This window comes from Leptonychotes weddellii, chromosome 12 (genome assembly GCF_054177405.1).
Source record: "Leptonychotes weddellii isolate Sample4059 chromosome 12, ASM5417740v2, whole genome shotgun sequence".
Taxonomy (NCBI): Eukaryota; Metazoa; Chordata; class Mammalia; order Carnivora; family Phocidae; genus Leptonychotes; species Leptonychotes weddellii.
The window spans coordinates 24,652,034-24,675,041 of NC_138380.1; the positions used below are offsets into that span (position 1 = coordinate 24,652,034).

General features: G+C 41.6%; 1 protein-coding gene across 1 annotated transcript; it reads right to left on the reverse strand.

The window, feature by feature from the left end:
• Positions 1–9,429: 9,429 nt before the first annotated feature.
• LMOD2 (leiomodin 2) lies at positions 9,430–15,959 on the reverse strand. Its single transcript, XM_006727811.3, has 3 exons — positions 15,590–15,959; positions 10,320–11,645; positions 9,430–9,794 (listed from the first exon to the last, which is right to left on the reverse strand). The coding sequence occupies exons 1-3, from the start codon at positions 15,860–15,862 to the stop codon at positions 9,768–9,770; spliced, it is 1,626 nt and encodes a 541-aa protein (XP_006727874.2). The 5' UTR covers positions 15,863–15,959; the 3' UTR covers positions 9,430–9,767.
• Positions 15,960–23,008: the final 7,049 nt, after the last annotated feature.

Here is a 23,008-nt window from a genome sequence, read left to right on the forward strand (position 1 = left end):
TTCCTTTGAGATATTTTTCCTTTGAGGAAAGTCATATTTAAAAGTATCCATTTTAATACTATCCAGTATTTATTAGAGCACTTACTAACATGCAGTTGGACACTGCACAAAATATTTTACGTGAGGAACTTGTCACAATTTTCAGCCAAGGCAAACAAAACAGGTTAAACAATTTGCACAAAGTTAAATAGCTGGTACCTGGCAGAGCTGAGCCTCAGACTTAGGTCTGTCTTAATACAGAGGTTGTGCCTTTACCACTACGGTTCCCTGCCTCGCAGGTGCATTAAGTGATCAGTGATAGTCTGGGTAAAAAATAAAAATATTACTCCAGCAGCTTTACTTCAGATGTAGAAGGCTTGGGATTGTTCTGCTTATGCACGTGCAAAGCCCAAAGGGAAACGCTGTCATTCTCTGTTTTCCAGAAAAAAAAAAAAATTCAACAGAAAGGAAAATATGATCACACAGCTAATCCAGCAGCAACTGAAGCAAGCCAAGACCCAAGGCAAGTTGTGAGATTAGTGTACAGGCTCGTATTTGGGAGTATTCAGTGAATAAAATATAGTATTTTTATCATCTGTCTTTGGTTTGCTCATCCCCAACCCCCGTTCCCCTTTCCGTCAGCATTAAAATGTTTTTTTCTATTTGAAATATTAGATGAGGTAACTAACATGTTTGAGTAATCCCAAATGCTTAATAAATGATGACACAAGAATTTATTTGGAATTACCTCAGAGTCCTCTCTCTGAACTCAAAGTAATCTCTGCCAGTGTGTCTCCTTTCCTTAAGCATTTCCATTTATTTCATATTTTTATCACCCCAATGGTGACTTTTAATTTAAGAATATCATATGTGGAGACAAAATTGGATTTGTTTTGCCTTTTTTTTTTGCTTATGTTAAAAAAATTCACATTTCTTTAAAAACAACATTCACCACTAATGGCTCCTGAGGTAAAAGCTTAATTATCCTTCCTAACAAATCAAGATTCCTGTTAAACTTCCTATGAGTGTCTCTGAAAAGAGTCACAGAAACATTCTTGGCAGCATTTAGAGAAAAATAAATGAGGGTGTTAGTATTACCTTGCTCCTCCTGAATGTGATATTTTCAGCTTTCTGCTGGTCTCCTGGGTAGGCTCCGCAACTCCCAGATGGTACCATGTGGATAAAAAGTAAAGCTGCAGAAGACTAAACTATAACTTCTAAAAAGACCATCATAAATATATATAAATACATGTATTTTTCCCTCTGATTCCTCCTTCCAAAGTCCAAAAACAATATCCAAAAAAATGTCCTTTAATTTTCCCACTTTTGCTGGAGAGTTTGTAAAGAGTTCCTCTGAGCCGCTATTTGTTGGATTATGTTCAGATGATGTACTGGTTTTTAATCCAGGGTGCTGCCACCCCCCGGCCACTGGCTTGAAAAGGAATCAATGCAGGATAAATTCACGGAGGGCAGCTTGCAAATTGTAACCTGAGGCTGACTTTTGATCATCTGTTTTTGTGTTTATGTGACAGTGACCACTCAGATGGATCGTCTGAGATTCCATTCAGGAAGAGAGAAAATTTAGCAGTTTGTGTTAGTGTCAACACTGTCTTGACCACAGATTAGTATGCTTTTCAATTACATGTCTAATTTTTAAAATTTCAAAATATATAACCCCACAGAAGTTGCGTTGCTAAGAAACTGTTCAGTTTATAATAAAGGTTATATAGCTAATTACACAGTGTTTCAATCTGGAACAAGTGATTAGTCATCTGAAAATTAGTGCAGCATATTAATATACAAATAGATAATGTATCCAAGTAAAAACTTCCACTTTAGAGTGCAAATTTGTCGTTGGGGTTTTAAAGATCAGACTAAGTTTACGTCAGGATCGTTCATTTAGAGAATAGGACTTTCATTTTCCCATTTTTCCTGGCTTGCTCAAATGCTCTCCTGACAGTAGATTGCATAGCCACTATGCAATCTAGATCCAGATCACACATAGAAATCCAGATCCACACATAGAAAAGGTGTGGGGGCTTTGAGCAGCAAGAGTGGATGCTAATATTCTTAGAACTCTGGCCTACAACGTGCACAAAGGAAATGGTACCATTGGGTGCTCACTGGAGCCCTTTAGCTCCATGTGTAGGATCTGGGACCGGTCTTGCGTCTAGAACTTCATTTCTCAACCATGTTCCTTTTTGATCCCAGACCACTGTTGGCCGCTCCAGGAAGAATGATAAAAAGACACTGTCATGTTGTCTCTTCATTGTTGTTGGGTAGCTAATATATCCGTCTATTCAAATACGGTTATCGAGTGCTTGGCTTTATTAGGCACAAAGATAAGATACAGTCCCTGGTCTCCAGAATCTATAGTCCAGTAAAGATAGTGGGGAGACTAAGACATGTACACAAATAGTATATAACGCAAGGCAAAATGTATTGTGAGACTGTGGGAAATTGATTATAACAAGGGCAGGTGTTGAAGGAGGTAGATGAGTTCAGTTTTCAATACATGGTGTCTGATGTGAATGGTTGCATTCAGAATCACGGGGGGGCATTTATTTGTGCTGGATTTGGGGGTCATGTGGTATGAGTAGTATTTAAAGATAGCTCTTTGGATGAGATCATCCAGGAGAATGTGGAGAACAGAGGCTCTTTTGAAGGATTCTCTTGTCTACATCAACTTGGGTCAATAAGCTACTTGTCTTTCAAGGCCTCTTTGGAAGGAGGAATTAGGCGCTAACCAGATTAAAGGGTGGGAGGGGAACTCCAGGCAGGTAAGACGGTATGTGAAAGGTGGTGTGTCAAGAGGGGGCACCACTTGTCCGATGAGCTGCAGGTCGCTCAGTCCGGCTTAAGCACAGGGTACATGAGGACAAGTGGTGCAGAAACATAATCAGGGCCATGTTTTGCCATGCTAAGGGATTTAAACTTCATTCTGGAGAATATGGGCTACCCCTGGAGAATTTCAAGCAGGTGACTGTTGTGATCGGAATTGCATTTTGTAAAAAAGTATCCCTCTATAGCATGTTATAGACAAGTTGGGAGGAGTGAGAATGGAAGTGGAGAAGCCAGTTTGGAAGAAACCAGCTCAGAAGCAACAGTCCAGCCAACAGATTGTGAGTGACTCTGAGGGTTTTGTGGTGTTCAAAGAAAGCATATGCCATCTTCCAGGGGGGAAGAAATTCTCTTCAGAGCCATAAGTCTAGGGGTGGCTCCTGTTAAATAAAAGGCTCCTGGCATCTGCACCACACTAATGAGTTTGGAGGTGCAAAGGTAGACAGGAACTGCACCTTGGGAGGGGACCAGAGACAGCTGAATTTGCTGTGCTTAATAGAGTGAAACGGATCTGGAATTCCCAGGGGTAACGTAGGAGGACAGTAGTGATGCAGAAGCTTGAGGGGAGAGGAAGGAAGTGATACACTAGCAAGAAAATACAGACTATTAAGTGGGGTGAAATAGCCAGTGGGGAAAAAATCTGTGATGGTCAGTGAGGCAGAGGACTTCTCACAACAGAAACGTCTCGTGTTTGGTTTGAAGTCGTTTGTGTTGCTCTAATGTCAGCCCTTCCTTTGTTTCCCAAATTGTCATGCAATGTTGAGGCTGTGGAAATGGAGAAAGAGGGCTAATTGCCACATTAGGTCAATATAATTTGGAACAGGGCCATTAAATCATAGGTTTGCAAGGTGCGGGCTTGGAACCAGGGATGCGGAGACAACTATGAGCAGGAATTCTCCTCCATCCCAGGAATTCTCAGAAATCTTGCAGAAGACCATGGCCTGTCACAGAGATGGAATGAGATTTCCAGTTGACTTTATCTAGAACATACACACAGGTTTCCCCCACTATCCTAAAGTAGTGTTCCTATAAAAACTTCCACATGCAGAAATGGCCTAAAGCAAAGAAGCAATGACTTAATTTATGTGGAAAAACTTGTGAGTATTCCCAGACCCCAAAAATAACCTTTCTTAGGCTTTTCTAATACACATCTTCCTAAGAGAGGTACAGAATAAATTGAGATAAAGCACAGATGCTCACAGACATGGTGCAAAGCTATGGAGGCTTGATGCTGAGACACCGAGTGCAGGTCCTGGGGAGGGGACTCGGGGGGCCCTCTCGCTGCTTGGCATGCACGCTACCTCTGCAACGGCTCGCTGTCAAACAAACACTGAATGGTTATTCTCACTTCTTGTAAAAGTGACAATCCTCTTTGGATTCCTTCTGGTCAGTGAAAACAAGTACTAATATACATCTTCCATAAAAACAAAGTAGCATAATGCAAACTTTAAAAAATCAGGAGATATATATATTTATGTACACACATATGCTTGACATAAAATATATATATATAAATTTATATGTAAGTATATAAATAATATTTTTGCTTGACATAAAATAGATATATAAATTTATATATAAATATATAAATAATATAATTTTTTCTCATGTCAAGTAAAAATGATTATATGTGTATATGTGTGTGTATAAAATACAACTTTTGTTTCTCATGTCAAGTAAAAATGACATACCAGGAGGATGTGCCTTTTTTTATTCTGAGATTTGGGGACGCTCTGCTCTCCCACCAGCAGCATCCCCTCTAACGAAGCATTGCACTACTCTCTTCATCCTGGTGAGTGTCCCACCCCAGCCCTACAATCGGATGTCCATCTCCACTGCTCCCACAGACTTGCTCTCACCTGACTGCCAGTGAAAGTGAACACCATCAGGCTCCAGAACTTGCTGAGACACTTTATGGGACCAACGGCTCCTTCCTTAGGGCAACTCTCTGCTGTGCCACACGATTCTCCTCTCCTTCTGTCTGGTTATACTCTGCCTCTGCATTCTCCACACTCCCTGAGTGACCTCACCCAAACCCCCATCTTCAAATGCCACTCAGCCATGTGACCCCCAAGCCCCTATTTGCAGCAGGAAGCCCACCGCCATCATTCTAGACCCACCCACACATTCAAGTGGACCGGCACCTCAGACACAATGTACTTAATACTGAAGTCATCTTCTTCCTCCAACACCTGCTCCTGTCCCAGTTTTGGCACCACTATGCACCCAAAAGGCCCAGCCAGGAGCACAAATGTCAACATAGACTCCTTTCTTTCATTGCCTCCTACCCCCTACACCTAGCCAGTTACTAAATTCTGTGGAGTAGGTGCTTTCTTAGTCTCTGCTCTGTTTGGACCCCTTTACACTTAGACAGCATTCACAGTTCAAATTTGTATCACTTCATTCTTAAATGATTATAATGGTCTGGACCTCACAGAATCCATCCTTCTCTTGGTTACACAGGTCGTATTTTCAAAACCTGTATAAACATCATGTCACTCCTCCTCTTGAAATTCTCTGATGCTCCCAGGACTTTCATAATTAAGTCCACATTCCTTAGCTTGCACTAAGTTGTTCAGGTTGGGCTTCTGTAACTCTCAATTCCTCTTAGCCTTTTTTATTCAGAAGTAGAAAATTGTATGAAATTGTATGAACTTTTTGAAAGCATCTTACTAATGCATGTCTCTGCGGTTCAGATAGGCATATAATTTGGCTATGAGAAAGTTGGTAAACATGACAATTTGGTTGAAACCCAATTTCCAGTTTTGGTACCACAATGTTGGCTCCCAATTCTTGTCTATCTGGGAAATGGCTTTTTAGCTATCAATCATTCATCAATCAGTTCTTCTAAGGGCTTTCTGGAAGAGTTTCAAGTCAGAATAACTCAAAGGGATGGGATGACACAAACTATATATCCAACATCAGAGGACTAATCAAAATAACCTAAATATCCAATAGTTATTGAACTTTCTTACATAAAATATGGTGGGTTGTATAATGGTATGTATGCTATCTTCCCCTTTTTGTAGAAAACATAGCAATATGTACATTTAAATATGCATTAAGGAGACTCTAAAAGATATACACTAAAGGGTCATCAGTGGTTGCTCTGTGTGGGTGGGAATATGGGGATTCATTAGGTTCTTTTGATTCCTGTACATTCTGATTTTTCTTAATGATCACATGCTATTTTTGTAAAAAAGAAGCCCATAGAGAAAATATACAATAGTTCTACTTTTAATTCATCAAAATTATCAATACTAGAAAAAAAAGACTGAAGTAGTAACTCTTTACCAAATCTTTGTTTTTACAGAATTACATTAAACCCTATGATTTTCAACTATTTTCTGTATTGCCCTGTTTCCTCAAACTTAAATATCCTTCCTTATTCCCTAGTCCCATCATTTGACTCTTTTTTTTAGCCTGGCTAAAAAATCATGTGTTACTGTCCCTGAGAAGCCTTTTTTTCTTGCCTTTTTTTTAAGAGAGAGGGAGAGAGAGAGAGAGAGAGGTGGGGGAGGGGCAGAGAGAGAATCCCAAGCAGGCTCCACACCCAGTGTGGAGCCCGATTCGGGGCTCAATGTGACAACCTGAGATCATGACCTGAGCCAAAATCAAGTCAGATGCTTAACCCACTGAGCCACCCAGCCACCCCTAACCCACTGAGCCACCCAGCCACCCCACTGAGAAGCTTTTCTTTTTTTTTTTTTTTTTTTTTTTTTTTAAGGATTTTATTTGTTTATTTGAGAGAGAGAATGAGATAGAGAGAGATGAGAGGGGGGAGGGTCAGAGGGAGAAGCAGACCCCCCGCTGAGCAGGGAGCCCGATGCGGGACTCGATCCCGGGACTCCAGGATCATGACCTGAGCCGAAGGCAGTCGCTTAACCAACTGAGCCACTCAGGCGCCCCTGAGAAGCTTTTCTTGACCACTTACCTGCTTTTGGTCAAGGGTCTATGGTAAACTGTGGCTCACAAGTCAACTACATCCAACAGCCTGTGAACTGTGAACTAAGAAGAGCATTTACATTTTTTAATGGTTGAAAAAATTGAAAGAGGAAAGTTAACTCAGGAAGGTTATATAAAATTCAAATTTGAATGTCTATAAATAAAGTTTATTAGAACACACACATGCTCTCTCAGTTACATATTGCCTGTGGCTGTTTTTGTCCTGCAGGGGCAAATTTGAATAGTTTTGGCAGAGACTGAATGGCCCACAAAGTCTAAACTATTTATTCCTTAATTCTTTACAGAAAAAGTTTGCTAACACTAACTTTAGATGATGAGGCTTCCTCAGTGCCCACATAGGACCCTACACCTGTCTTTAAGTCAGTTCTTACCACATATTCAGGAAGGGATGGTTTTCTCAGGATTCCCACTGCTCTGAGGTGGAGGACACTTCTAATTTAACTTGGTCTCCCCAGCACTGAGCAGAGGCACTTGGTAAGTAAATGCATGATGAGCTCCCTCCATGAGAATGTCAGTTACACGAGGACAGGGATTGTATCTCCTTCGTTCACTGTGTATCCTCAGCGTCCAGAAAAGTGACTGGAACATGGTGGGCCCTTAGAAAATCTTTGTGGACATTGTCAAAGGCATTAACATTGTACCATACTTCTGAGTTCTGTAATTCTTAGGTCAATTCTTAGTCTTTTAGACCATGCTATTTGATGATTAATGAAAATAAGACTGCACCTTTCAAGCCTCAGAGAAATAAAAGATAGTGTTAACTCTGTCATGAAAGGAATCTTTTCAAGAATCTATGGATTTGCCCTACTCCTCAGTGCATCTCAGCAGCCTGTTAGTACCTCTACCTTTCTCTCGCTTGGAGCAACTACATCAGGGCAGGTATTAAATCAACATCTGCTGACACTGAGTTATAAATGCCTGGGGCAGCCGGGTTCCTGACGCGCAGTAGACTCAGCATCCTGGCCCCGTTTCAAACCTGGATGATGTGTACTTCAAGAGATTAATGTGCAAGTATAAATCACAGCCTAAACACTCCATCTGGTCCTGGACACTCCTCTCCCTGTGAGCTGAAAGCTCTTTATAGAGGATGAACTAATTAGTTTCCATACAAACTCTATGAGTTTGCAGGCAGGATGAACTCATCCCTGTCCTGTGCTGAATGGAGTCATAGCACCTTGAATGTTTAAGCAGTATATTCTGAAATAACCTTCTAGCAATGTCTTTCCTGAATGAAAAATGTCCCCGCTCAGTCTCTGATCACATCATACCTGTCTTATGATGGACTTTATAATATTTTGTTTGTTTTGCCCCTTTTAAAGTTTTTTGGGGAAAAATATACCTGAGACAATTCAGATAGTACAGAAAGTGTCAGTCACTCCCCACATGGAGCCAGGGCACTGACTAAGCTCACAGGCCTCTGGCCCCGTCCTTCAGAGATCATGTAGGTGGTGCTCACCAAGTAAGAGAACAATAGAAACAGACTAAAAGAAACAGACCCAAGAACTATTGGACAAATTTCCTAGTGAAACATAATCCTCTTGATTGGAGATAATCCAAAGCTTTGTACGTAGAGCAAACAATCATTGAACGAGTGGCCCAGAGAGCTTGCCAGGACCACTGTTAGACTCTGCAGGATACAGAGGAAACATTGCTAATCATAGTTAATACAAAGGACTTTAGAAGAGATTTATAGCTTTCATAAGTTGGAGTGGAGCACTGGAGTGGGATGAAGGTAATCTCGGAAACGTCTTTCTCTTTTTTGAATTCAGACCTTCCTTGAGTGAGAGGGAGGTGGGATTGAATGATATTTGGGGATCAGAAATACATGTGCCTTTGTCCTGGGATGTGTGTCAAGGACGCCCATGTTACCATTTGTGTAGGGCACAAAAAGGCTGAGGCCCACTGGACTAAGGCTCATCTAAGGACAGTTCAAAAGGAAACTTGAGAGTTGTGAATCTTTAGTATCAGCCACAAGATAGCTCTGAATTCAGGGCTTATTTTCCAGGAATTCCCCTGACACTATTTCCTCTACCAAGAAGCCTTCCTTCTTTTTTTTTTTTTTCTTCCAGAAATAGTTGTAAATATTGAGTTGACTTCTTGGTACCTATCAGCCTTTTGGGAATGTGGGAGTGTCAGCTGACATTCTAGGTCTAAGGTCAATGTACCCACTATGATAACGGCCACTTTGGGGTCTTCTCTAGAGCTTTTATCTCACTACCAAGAAGACTTTTAAGCAAATTTTTGATTTCAGGACGCCTGGGTGGCTCAGTCCGTTAGGTGGCTGCCTTCAGCTCAGGTCATGATCCCAGAGTCCTGGGAAGTCCTGCGTTGGGCTCCCTGCTCAGTGGGGAGTCTGCTTCTCCCTCTGTCTCTGCCCCTCCCCACTGCTTGTGCTCTATCAAATAAATAAAATCTTTTAAAAATTTTTTTTAAAAAGAAAATTTTTGATTTCAGACTTTTTAGAAAGAGCTCTGATCGAATTTTCTTGGACATGAAAAAGCAAAGAAAGGAAAATGCTAAGGACCCAAGCCCTTTTTGGGTGAGAATGCATATTTTTAATATTTGGCAGTGTTACATACATACCTGGCAGATGTATCAACTCACACACACAAAAATTGGTTTGTTTAAAAAAAAAAACAAAACTTCAATTCAAATTTATTGGGATTACAAAAATAACAGCACATTTCATTAACTCATTACAGCTCAGAGTTATCAACACATCCAGAGATAAAAGAGCATCTTTAAATAACCTGCTTCTTGCCAATACAAATCTCATAACATAAAAAAAAAGTAGTTTATTTTCATATTTACAGAAGAAACATGCCGATTGTTTCTTAAAATTCTTTTTGGAATTAATGGGTGAGGCTATTTTTAAAGTCAGGAAACATTTCAAATCGAAGAAGGTATTTTAGAAACATCTCACAATGTGTCTTATTTAATACCACTGAATGATTCTGCATCCTCTTCTAAAGATCATGTTTTTATCGCAGAGCTTCTGGAACTTCCACCTATAAAAATAGGGGATTTTCTTTCAATAAAACAACACAAATGATAAAGTGAAAAAAATCTGTAGGGTATGTCTCTAAGCAGTATTCTCTGAGACAAACTCGGAAATAGATTGATTATTGCTGTGTGCTATTCGATATTTAAATTTTATATTATAAATGAGGTTGTAAATCACTTGCAACTCAGGTAAAAATGTTGACAAGTGATGAATCTTTTTTGGAATGTAAATTATATTACCCCATTTTCTTATTAAGGAAATCAGGATTTTTAAGTGTTGGAGTGTCTTAAAATAGTCCTGGTCCGTCCAGAACGGAGATGCTAAGAAGGTGGTCCCAGCACACGTCTCAAATGGAAATGTGCTCACTGGTGGCCTGCTCCTGGTGTTCCAAATTTGGAGGCTTGCTCTTGCATACTAGAACATTTTAAACATTAATAAACATCTTTAGAGGTGACTTCGGTACCATCGTGCAGTGGAGGCTCACTCACGTACTACATCCGTGCCCCAAATCTGCTCTTGGGTTACTTACCCGCCTTAGCTGTTTTATGCTGCTTCCCCGAATAGCTTCCATGAGATTCTCGTGAGCTGATCTCAGTGGGGTAGAAGGTCGGGAACTCTCTTCCATTTTCTTTTCTTGCACTGACCTCAGGGAATTTTTAATTTCCTTTAGGATATTGTTTGGTTGTTTCTTCACCTTTTTCCCTTTTTTCTTCTTCTGTCCATTTTGTAATGCCCGCCGGGCACTCTCCTGTTGTTTGATGACTTCTGCGATGTTTCGGGTGATTAGTTTTTTCTCTGGGAGTGGAGGAGGTGCTAGCGGAGGAGGAGGTGGCAGCCTTTGCGGGGGAAGCGGCGGAGGTGGTGGCGGAGAAGGAGGGGGTGGAGCCACAGGAGATAGAGGACGGCTCCTCACAGTTTGGACTTTCTTGGGGAGTTTGGGGGATGACCAGGGAGAGTGCCTGGGAGATGCATAAGGTGAAGAGCCAGGTGTTCCTCTTTGCCAGACTTTGGTCCTAAGATTGGCTCCTCCATCATAGCTCTCTTGCTGTTTTTGCTCCTGTATCCGCTTCTGCCTCTGTTTATCCATGTTTCTCGTCAGGAGGCTTGTCATGCTCATTCTTGGTCCTGGGAGCTCAAAATGGTAGCCCAACCTCAGCAGTGTGGTGTTCTCCCTGAGCAGCTTGACGATCTCCATCTCCACCTGGCTGCCCATGATGTGCCTCTGGTTGTGGAAGCGCAGCTCCGTGACCACCGTGTTGTGCTGCAGAGCTCTCATGATGGCCAAGATCCCCTTGCCTGTGATAAAGTTGGACTCCACGTTGATGTTGGTGATGTGCTCGTTGACTTTGAGCATTTCCGCAACGGCCATGGCCGCGCTGTCGTCCGCGCGTGTGTTGGCCAGACTGAAGGTCTTCACTGCCGTGTTGCCCTTGAGGGCCTCAGCGAAGCGGGCAAGGGTCTGCGACGTGATGTTCTCGATGTTGTTCAGGTTGACCTCTGTGGTGTCAGGGTCGTTGTTCCTAATCTTTTCCAAGGCATCCTCGATCACCGTAGGGTTCCCGCAAGGGTGAATGGCAGCCGGTGACTCTGTGTTCCTTCCACTGTGGCCATTGGTCAAATTTATGTTTTCTATTTGACTTTTAAATGTCTTTGGCTTAGAGTTATCAGAATCGATGCCATCATAATTTACAGTTCCATTAATACCTTTCTCGTTTTCAGTTGTTCCTTCCTCTTCCTCCTCTTCCTCCTCCTCTTCCTCCTCCTCCTCTTCTGTATACACCTCCTCAGAAACCTCACTGTTAGTTTCAGTGAAGATGAGCTCTTCCTCACTCTCCTCTTTGTCTTCTTCGGCAACCTGAAGAGCACGGTATCATCATGAAGTTGGTCATTTTTAAGCACATTTTTTTTTTAATTTACAAAAGTCACACATGGTTTTGCAATATATGAAATCATTATGTTGCACACATGGTTTTGCAATATATGAAATCATTATGTTGTACATCTAAAACCCAAACAATGTTATATGTCAATTATATCTCAGTAACTAAAAAAAGGGAAATAACACATGGCAAATAATACAAAAGCATGTAAGGAAAAAGTCCATCTCTTGCTTCTGACCTCTCTAGTTGGGGCAACCAGGGTTAACATTTCATTGTATAACTTTCAACAGTTTTTTTTAAACAAACATTTCTTTTGTTTTCTGCGGAATAAATATCCAGAATTCTATTTATTATATTAAGAAAATTTACTATCATTTTGCCAATTTGAAAAATGGGTTGGAACTTCAGCTTTGGAAAACCCTTGGTACATTTTTCATTCTCTTAACTACTTGTTCGGAACTACTTGACTCCCTGTCTACTTCGAATGTAGCAAATTCAACCCTCCCTTCTAGAATCACTCCTCTATCCTTCCTTATTTCGCCACCTCAAATAAAGAAATGACAACAAAAATATACAACGTGTTAATGGATTCCCTTTTTTAATGTTCAAAAAGTCTTCCTCCAATTTGCCTCCAGTAGCAGCTGTGACAGTTGCCAGGTGCTCTATGTCCTGGTTTGCATACGTGTAGACAGAGGCAGGGGGTTCTTCGTTTTTCCAACATTCATCTACCTCTGGGTAGAGCCTGGCACAGGGTCTCAGAGACCCCATAGCCGCGATACCTGTGGCTGTCCCTGGCTGCTGTGGGGAAGGGAAGCCAAGGGGGCAGGGCTGCTTGCTCATGGCAAGCAGCAGGTCAAAACCTAGCTCTGCAGAAAAGCATCCAGGTCACCCTTTGCTGCAAATCAACTTGAAATCTCATACTAGTGCAGGGTTAAAGGAGATGGACTGCAGAAGACACAGGGTGGGAAAGATAATCGCCCCTGGCACTAACTAGAGTCTAACCATAACATGAAACAGCAGAGGACAGTAAAAAATCTTGAAGCAAGCCATTGCCCCAGCCTGATGGTCTTAAATTATTTACCATGTATCAGTTATGAAAGACTTTGGGGCAAACACAGTCTCAATTCTATCTTTGTCTTTCCTGCTTACCAGACTTTATACTAAGAAGCCGAGTGGCCCCTTCTTTCTTTTTTCTTACCATCTTTTCTGATTAAAAAAAAAAATTTTTTTCTGGAAATTGCTGACAGAGTCCATTTTCTCCTAATGCAATCTTTTTACTCCTTTCTTTTGTCTCTTTTGAAGCCCCAAGCCCTCCTCTGTCCCCAAAGCCTTGGTTACTCCCTCTACATTGGCAACTTTCTTTTTTTTTCACCCCCAGGGCTCCTGCTGCCTGAGGCATGTGGACTGAGCTTTGGAAAACACTGCCTGTCTCCAGGTTTGTTTGCCCAGTTGCTACCACGAAACAGCCTCCAGTTATCCACTTGTTTGGAGTGGCAGGCATCAAGTGATGGCCTGGGGAAGGGGTCAGCCACTCCTGGGTTGGTTGTCTAGTCTTTATTTACTACCTTCTTTAGGAGCAGGAGGAAGGGGGATGCTGTGTGCATGTGCGTGCGTGTGTGTTTGTGTGAAGCTTTAGCTGTTCCAGTATTTGGAGGAAAGGGATCTGTCTCAAAATCTAAGGTATACTGCCTTTCATGCCACCATTAAATTTTATCCACTTTGGTTTTTAAAAGACCTTTAGGCTCTATCTTCAAGAGATGTTTTCCCCTCAAAATGTGTCTCAGAGACAAAATCTGAAACTGTTATCCAGCAGTGAGTCATCGTGTAATATCTACATGACACTTCTTCCAGGAAACCTTCTTTGACACCTCCTCGCATTGTCCCCTTATATTATCCTTGCCATATATGGCATGGTAGTGCCCCCAGTAAAGTACCTATTTTAATTACTTATTTGTCATTTTTCCCAAAAGACTGTTAGCTGGGTGAGGACAGGGATCATGTCTGGTTTGTTCATCTAGCACAGTGCTTAGCATGTAGTAGGGGCTCCATAAAGATTTGTTGACTGAATGGATCTACACTGACATTGGCTACCAGCCACTGAGGATCAGGACAGGGCCTGGGCTGGGTGAGTGACTGTCCTGGCTCGCCTGGGGCTGAGGGGTTTCCCAGGATGCAGGATTTTCAGTTCTTAAGCCTAAATAGCCCCAGACGATCTGAGATGGTTAGCTGCCCTAGGTGGGGGACATCTAGGAGAAGGACACCAGAAGGGAGGAAAGGGTCTGGAGAGGGAGGTAAGAGGATGCGAAAAAAATCTTTGCCTCCTTCCTGTATTATCTGGACGTTGTGAGAATGGGGGTGGGAAGGTGGGGATAGGGTGAAGCCTGAGGGATGAGTCTAGAGAAGGCAAATGTTGGCACTCTTAGGGAATAAATAAGGCAACAAGAAGGGACCAACTATGTCTCCTGATCACCTCCCTGGCATCATTACATAAACAAGGAGGCAAGAGGCTTGCCTTTTGGTTCTGGGTCTGTGTCTATCCCTGAAGAGCTGGTTGACTTTAGTCAAGTCATTAAAGCTCTGAGAGGTCTCAGAGAAAGTACGGTATTAGTTGAGTGGTCCTCAACTGCAGTGTGTGTCATAATCACCTGGGGGACTTGTGAGACCGCAGAATGCTGGGACCCACTCCCAGGAGGTCTGGGGGAGCCCTAGAATGAGCACTTCTGAGAAATTCCCAGGTGATGCTGAGGGGTTGGGCACCCACATTTTGAGAATGGTGGTCTTGGCACCAGCAGACCTTGGTTAGAATGTCTGTTCTCCTTATAAGCTGTTCATTTCAACTGAATTTCTTAAGCTCTCCTGGTCTCAGTTCTCATGTGCAGAAGGTGAGAATTAAATGAAATAATGTGAGTGAACTGACTGGTACCTATGCCTGACACCCAGCAAATACTCAAGTTAGGGGAGCTGTAGACCCTCTGGTCTCCAAGGCCCCTTGGAGCTTAAGGCAGCATAATTTGTGTGGACCCAAGTGAACGGAGGCTGTCATTCAACAGGCACTGAACATGAATTTCATAAGCCTTTACAGAGCCAACAGCCTGATAACCAAGCCTCCCATTTCCTTCTGGTTCATTCTGCACTGCTCTTCACTTACACGGCCACTCCGCCCCCACCCACTTGCCCGCTGCCTGGAGCTTTGTCCTGTGGTGGGGATGGGTTTACACCCTCTACCCATTGTGTACGTATGTACAAGCACACACACATTATCTTAAGGAGAAGGTCTGTAATTTATCAAAATCTCAAAGGGGTTCTTGATTTACAAGAGAAACCCTGATTCAACTCCCTCGAGGGACAGATGGAAAAAAGAACCCTGCAGAGATGACTACCTGTTCAAGGTCTAACAACTTAGGGACAGCAAAGGGACTCGAAATAAGGTCCCCTGGCTCCCAGTCCCACAGACTTTCCACCTCTGCTCACTTCTCGGTGTTGGAAAAAAAGAATTTTGTTTACTGTAGCCACCATCACAGTCAAAGCAACCAGAGTACCCACTTCTGTCTTTATAGAAAGAAATAAATTTACTCAGCTGCTATATATATATATAGTCACAGATATCATGCCTCATTAGCAACTCACAGCTCAAATTAGACTTATGTTTGGCAATATATCTAAACCCATGCCTTGCTTGTGGGTTTTTTTCCTCTAGAAAATCCCATCTTGACTGACTAAAGTCAATCAAAGGATCCCAGCTAAAAGTATTACATATTATGATCCACTGGGTGGCCTGAGGAATTGTTCTGTAGCAGGTGCAAATGGGTTATGAGAAAAGACAAGTGAAGCGGACTGAAAAGTTAGGAAAAACAGGTTTCCCGGGTTGGGGGTGGGGGGCCGAGGGTGGGAGTAGCTAAGGAAAAACCCGAGAGCCTACCTTTCCATACTCCCCCAGCCTCTCCTTCTCCAAGAGTTTTTGGGACTCCTTTTCCCAATAGGCCATCAGTGCCTCTCTGCTGAATGTCCCCGTGGGGGTTTTCTCGGTCAGACTCTTTTGCCTTAGCCCCACGGGAAGGCTGTGATCAGGTTCAATGTCTTCCAACTCCCTCTCTAGCTCCTTCAGCTCCTCAGCTGACAGGGAAGCGAGAAGTTCATCCTCATCGATGGATTCATATTTGCTAAGTCCTCTCCTGTAGCCAAAGGTAGACATGGTCCCTGCTTTGTCAGAGCCACAAGGAGCTTGAAGAAGCAAGCATTCAAGGCGGCCAGAAACAGGCAGGGAGGCAAGTGGTCAGCAACCAGAGCTAGGAGTGGCCTTTTAAGAGCGGTGTTACAGGGCCGTGACAATGCAGAGAGGAGGTGAAAGCATGGGCTGTTTTAAGCAGCAGACGTCAGCTAGACATTTGAACACAAAGAATGTCACATCGGTGGTGGAGGGAGGTCTCAGAACCAGTGGGGATTATGAACATACTGGCCAGGGACATATTTAGCTGAGCCTGATAGCTCATGAGGACAGGCAGAGAGTGTTTCAGATAGGCAGTAACACAGTTCTCACTTTATATTCAAGCAACAGGAGAATAAAATTTATTTTGAAAATGACTCGCTACCACCACCATGGCCATGAAAAGATTCTTTGATGATAATCTCAGAGGTTGAGAAACGACTACACATCACTCTATGAGTGGTTATTCGGGTTCTTCTAAAAACATACTGTGGATGGTATTGATGGTAACAGAAGGCCATCCTAATACACCTTAAACTTTTATTGTATTTTGCAGTTTACAAGGCACTAATCGTAACAAGTCCTGTGAGATGATTATCCTCCTTTACAGATTTTGGCAATGGAGACTCTGAGAGTTTATGTGAAAATGTTGAAGTCAGGCAGCTAGAAGGACAGAAGTGGCTTTCTCCACTGCACGACATGGCTTCCTTCTCCTCAACCAAGAGTATTAGTCAACAGCTAGACTTGCAAATAAAACTCCACAACGACAGATAACAATACTGGGTCTGGCTTATTAGTGCTAAGCAGTTTAAACATTTTATCTCATTTAATCCCACAGTCCTGTCAGGGGTATATTATCCTCCAGATTTTACGACTACAGCCCCAGAGAGGTTAAGTAACTAGCCCACAGCCACAGAGCTAAAAAAGTGGTGGAACTAGAATTTGAACCCAGATTTGTGTCTGGGCTGAAAACTGAAGAGATATATATGTCCATATTCTTATGAGTGTGAAAAATATATACACAGTTTGCAGGACTTCATCGATAGATCATTTTAACATACAGATAGATAAAGAGCTGTTAAAATGTGTATGCATAGAAATATACACTTCTTAATACATGTATAATAGACCATATTTTGTTTATTACATTCAGCAGTTGGTGAAAATTTGGGTTGTTTCCAGGTTTGGGTTGTTATAGATAATGCCGTGAACATTTACGCGCAAGTCTTTGTGTAGCCATATGTTTTCATTTCTCTCGGGTAGATACGTGACAGAGGAATTGCTGAGTTATATGGTATATTTACAGTTAACTTTTCAAGAAATTGCCAAACTATTTTCCAAAATGGCTGCCCCCCCCCTTATGTTCCCATCAGCAATGATGTGAGTTCCAGTCTCTCCACATCCTAATTTGTTCCTGCTTGTCTTTCTGGTTATAGCCATTTTAGTGGGCGTGAAATAGATCTCCCTGCAGTTTTAATTTCATTCCTCTCATAACTAGTGATGTTGAGCATAATTTCATGTGTTCATTTCTACTTTGATAAAAAATTTTTTGAAAGGAATCTTACATTCATTTAAAATTGAGTCGTCTTCTTATTAGTGGCCTGTAAGAGTTCTAGAATATATTCTGGACTTTAGCAAGTATATGATTTGCAGGTATTTTCTTCCATTCTATGAATTGTCTATTGGTGTCTTTTGATTTTAGTGAAGACCAATTTATCAGTTTTTTTTTTCATTTACTGCTTGAGCTCTTGGTGTTACAGCTAAGAAATCTTTTCCTTACCCAAGATCAGAGATTATCATTCCTATGTTTTCTTTCTGAGAGTTCTACAGTTCTAGGTGTTTGTATTTTAGGTCTGTCACCCGTTTCAACTTGTATTTGCGTATATGTAACGTAAGGGTCTAAATTCATCTTTTTGCATACAGATATCTGATTGGCTTAGCATGCCTTTGGGAAAAGACTATATACTTTCCCCTATTGAATTTTGTTGGTGCCTTTGTGGAAGATTAATTGGCCATACATGTAAGGGCTTGTTTCAGGGGAGTCACTTCTGTTCTGTAGATCTATATGTCTATTTTTTATGCCAATATTACATTGCTTTAATTGCTATAGCTTTGTAGTGCATGTTGAAATCAGGAGGTGAAAGTCCTCCAACTTTTTTTTTTTTTTTGCAAGAATGTTTTGGCTATTATGATCTTAACTCATGATGGTATTCTGCCTCCAAAAATAACTATGACTCTTTTCAGTGATAGTGATGAGAGAGATGATTATGAAATTAGAAATGGTGAGTTTGTTGGTTTTCTTTGGGCTGTGGCATACACCTCTTGTGTAGCCTTACTGGTCATACATCTTTTTTTTCAATATGAAAATGGGTTTGATTTTTAGAAATGACATCAAATCACTATAGCCAAATTTGGCTAATGAGGTGAGAATTATTCAGCTGTATAAAACATTTTAGGTAAAGAGATGAATGATGATTACAACTATATATAAACCTCTTTGAAAGCAAAGAGATGAGAAGAAAATACAAGGAGTGTATAATTAAATACCAAAAAGTAGTGGAATTGTGTTTTTCTCTCTCTCCCTTCCTCTTGTTCTCTCTCTCATGTTTGTAATTTTTCTGTAACATTTTAATATTATTTTTATTGGACAATCGATTAAACACACACTTTATGCCAGATTCCAATTTAGGTGCTGGGGTTAGAGCAGTGAAGAAAACCAACAAAATCCCTTCCTTCATGGAGCTTACATTCTTTCTTTCTTTCTTCTTCTTCTTTTTTTTTTTTTTTAAGATTTTATTTATTTATTTGTCGGGGGGGGAGAGGGAGCGGCAGGCAGAGGGAGAAGCAGGCTTCCCACTGAACAGGGAGCCCAATGCAGGACAGATCCCAGGACCCTGGGATCATGACCTGAGCTGAAGGCAGACGCTTAAACGACTGAGCCACCCACGCATCCCTACATTCTTTAGTCGGGGGGGGGGAAACAATATATAAATAAACAAAACCAAAACATATCAGAAAAAACTCTATGGAAAGAAATAGAGCAGGGTAAGAGAGAAGAAAGAAGACTGTGGGGTAATATTTCATGTAGGTAAGATCTCTGTAATAAGGTGACGTTTGAACACACACCTGGCTTGATGCATGCAGATTATAATATACATTTAGTGTGACTATCAAACAATTAGATACTCCTGGAATCACAGATTCTCAGCATTCAAAGGGACTTTGAAGTACATTAATCTTCTATCACTTCTGTAAGTGGTCATCTAGCGTTTGCTTGAATACTTCCAGTGAAAATTATACAGTAGCAAAAATCCATTTCATTATTTGGATAGCTCAAATCATTAAAAAATTTTTTTTTCTATTGTGTTGAAACTGATCTCCTGAAAATCACCCCATATAGTTCAATTTTCTCGTTGGAACAACCCAGAATAAATGTAGTCTTACGTGACTTTCTTCTCTCAAATCTTGGATGGCTGACGAACGACTTTGGAAATGAATCTGGAAGAGTTTTGCTCTGTGACAGCATCACTGAAAAAAAAAATTATGGCCTCTCAAGGACAGTACCTTCAGAACAATGGTCCTTAGATATCCTAGTATATATGTTACAAATTACTCTGATTACCGTAACAATTATAATTCATGGATGATCTTAGTTCACTGGATCCCCTCTAAGTATTCTCCACAAACATTAAATCCATTGGATGAAATTCTGCTGAGCAATTAAACATGACTACCTGAGCCTGGCCAGACTTAAATATAATGAATAATTTAGATTTCTTTGCAACTTTGTCTACCTTGAGGAAAAAAAACCCTTTTTCCTTGAGGAAAAAAATCCAATCAAATGTCTTCCAGGCATCGGCATTTTCTATTTCAGGAGTTTTTTTTTACTTGATTACATTGTTTTGGGGGTTGAATTGTTTTTAGAGTCAATAATATACAAGCCTTTTGATGATTAGCATCTTTTGTTTAAAAAATATCTATCTTGGGGAGAATTATTTTCATGGTTCTTGATTCACAATCAGATACACACGATTTCACATTATATCAGCGATTTCCTTTTTAGTAAAAACAGAGTTGGCCCTTTGAATCTTTTTTCTCTTTTGGTATCCTCTTGAAAATGCTATCATCTGTTTGTTTATTCAACACACATTTACCAAGCGCCGGCTGTGTGGACAGGTACTGTGCTGGAAGCTAGGATTACAAACAGAAAAATAGAAATTGATCTGGTCCCTGCCCTCAGGAGCTCACACTCCTGGGAGAGAGGCAGACAGCTGACAATAACACAGTGCAGGGACAGCTCAGCCAAAGTGCCAGCAAAAGGAGAGACGTGGAGTAGAGGAAGAAGCAAAGCAGCCCACGTGGGGGGAGTTGGAGAAAGCACAGAAGCTGATAAAGAGCTTTCCAGGCAGAGATAGCAGCCTCTGAACAAACACATAGGAGTATGAAAGCAAAAATAAAAACGAAACCTGGGGCATTCTTCCGCATCCGGGTGGGGATGGGCAGAAACTGACCCTGGCTCATGGACTATTTCCAATAGAATGCCTTGGTATCTTGCCCCCCAACCTTACTTCTTTTCTTTTTCTTTTTTTTTTTTTTAAGATTTTACTTATTTATTTGACAGAGAGAGACACAGTGAGAGAGAGAACACAAGCAGGGGGAGTGGGAGAGGGAGAAGCAGGCTTCTGCTGAGCAGGGAGCCTGACGCGGGGCTCCATCCCAGGACCCTGGGATCAAGACCTGAGCAGAAAGCAGACGCTTAAGCGACTAGGCTATCCAGACGTCCCTTCTTATTTTTTTTTTTTAACAGCCACAGCATCACGGTAGATGCATAAAGATGTTGGATACTTTTTACTTGAAAGGCCATGTCAAGGAGTTTTGGACTTCATTATCATCTACTGTTAAATGGAAGTCTTTGATGTTATGCCCGAGCCATAGTTTGCCCTCTTAAATACAGGCAACTGTTAATCCCAGCAAGTGTCTTAATATTAATGGAAACTCAACAGGAGCAAAATTCATCAGCATCTTCAAAACTCAGCAATACCCATCCTGCCAGCAGATCTGGTATTTCAGTAAATAGTATTTGTAGGCAGTCATCGGAGACCTCCTACCTCCTCTCCTAAGTAATAAGTACGTCAGCCTAACACTCTAGGAGGCAGGAGACCCTCTGCCTGAAGGCGAACTACTTCGCTTGTGGGTTGTGTACTTTTGGCTCTCAATGTTTAGAAGTGTTGTGAGGCCCTACCGATTGTTTCTGTGTTTTCTTTAATAACCTTCAAATTGCTGGAAGAACTTGGTCATTTTAGGAATTGTTTGTATGTCAAAATATATACGCATTTCTATTTATAACCACATAACAGAGTGAAATGAATGCATGATAGGAATCTCTTTAATAAAAATCTCATTTCCGCGGGTCCTCTGTTTTATTCTGCAATCGGACCTTATCAGTCACAGATTTCATATGAGTAGTTTCAGTGATGTGAAAGGACTTCAAAAATCCAGATTTACAGTGAGGTGTTATTTTATTTTACTGAGCTAAAATTTATCTGCATCTGGGTGTCTCTCTGGCACCTAAAACTCAACTGGTCCCAAACCAGTATCTTGAATTCCCTCTTTCTGCTTCCCCTACCCCACACGCAGACTTCCTCATTTCTGAAAGTGGCATCCTCAAGGCCCCATCCCCCCTCCAGCCCTCCCCCCCTCCCCAGTTGCTGGAGCCCATGTGTGACCTTTGGCTCCCTCTCTCGCCAACCTGGGCATATTCAATCACAAGGTCTGGACTCCTGGATTTTAAACCACCCTTGAATTCCTGCTTCATTTCTGACTATTCCTCTTTGTCTGAACTTGAGTGTAAGCTGCTGTCCTCATTTTTTTTGGAAGACTGACATTTTCCCTTTTCCACAGTATAGACAGAGTAACTTTTTTTTTTAATTCCGGGATAGTTCACATACAGTGTTATATTAGTTTCAATCACTATATTAGTTTCAATCATTATTTTAGTACAATATAGTGATTCAATAATTCTGTACATTACTCAGTGCTCATCAAGATAAGTGTACTCTTAACAGAGTAACTTTTTAAAAGCACAAATCTCCTTGGGTCATTGTCTGCTTAAAATCCTTGAATGGCTCCCATTGTCCTTGGGACAGAATCTTTACTGTGCCCTCTGGCCCCTCCAGCACCAGGCCTTGCTGACATCACAACTCTCAGCTGGGGTCACTTCCTGCAACTCTCACACTGGGCTTCTGAACTCCCCACATCTGCTGCATCATCCCCAGGTCATTGTCCATGCTCCACCCTGTGCCCGGAATGCCTTTGCCTCTTCTACCAGGCTCAGGTCTTAAGTGCGTCTCCCAAGGAGAGGCTTCTCCTGATGCTGGAGTCCAGTTTAGTTTTCCCAGTTCCCACAGACTGCATTCCGCAGCATCCCACTTAGAATGGCTTGTTTCAATTTGGTCTTTGCCCTAAAGGCATTTTCTCCAAAGGGAGGGGCCACACCTGCCCCACTCACTGTCCCCAAGGCTTTGCATAGTTATTAGGTGTTCAAGAAGTATGTTTAAAAAAACAAACCAGATGAATTACTGTATAGGCAGGAGTCGATCCAAGTCTTACAGAGCCTGAAGATTATCCAGTGTTAAGGCCTTCTTTAAGAAGAATAATATAAAATTATAAATACAAAATTAGTTATGAAAGTGAGGCTATATTTGAAACAATAATAGAATCATGACGAACTTCTAGGTCTTAGGTGATCTGAGCTGCTTTCTTCTGAGGTCTCTTTAAGCAGTTTATCAAAAAGGCTTATAGAAGAGGGCTGCCTAATTGTAACCCAGCTCCTCGGCTCCCCGGCCCCCCACAACACCCTACTCCTCCTGTGAACCCCAATACTCACAGGGGCACAGAAGTTCCTGCTTTATGGCCAGTTTGCCTCTGAGTGTGGTCTCCAACTAATGAACGAGCCCAGCTAGCCACAGAAGTGTTCATATCTCAGAATGGCATTCCTGCTCATTTCATGGAGACCTTTCTTATTTAAATTGTCCTCAATTTGCTGGTGAGGAAACATGGAAATCATACACGATCGTGTCACTTGCAAAATTGGGAAACTGGCAATTCTCTTACAAATGCCAAGGGTCTCCCTAC

What these genes read in the sequence shown, in the direction of transcription:
- LMOD2 (XM_006727811.3), bottom strand. Translation starts at nt 15,862, where the DNA reads ATGTCTACCTTTGGCTACAGGAGAGGACTTAGCAAATATGAATCCATC. An exon ending in GGCTGGGGGAGTATGGAAAG is followed by an intron (nt 11,646 to 15,589) that starts GTAGGCTCTCGG and finishes CGTGCTCTTCAG; the next exon opens with GTTGCCGAAGAAGACAAAGA. An exon ending in GCATAAAACAGCTAAGGCGG is followed by an intron (nt 9,795 to 10,319) that starts GTAAGTAACCCA and finishes CTATTTTTATAG; the next exon opens with GTGGAAGTTCCAGAAGCTCT.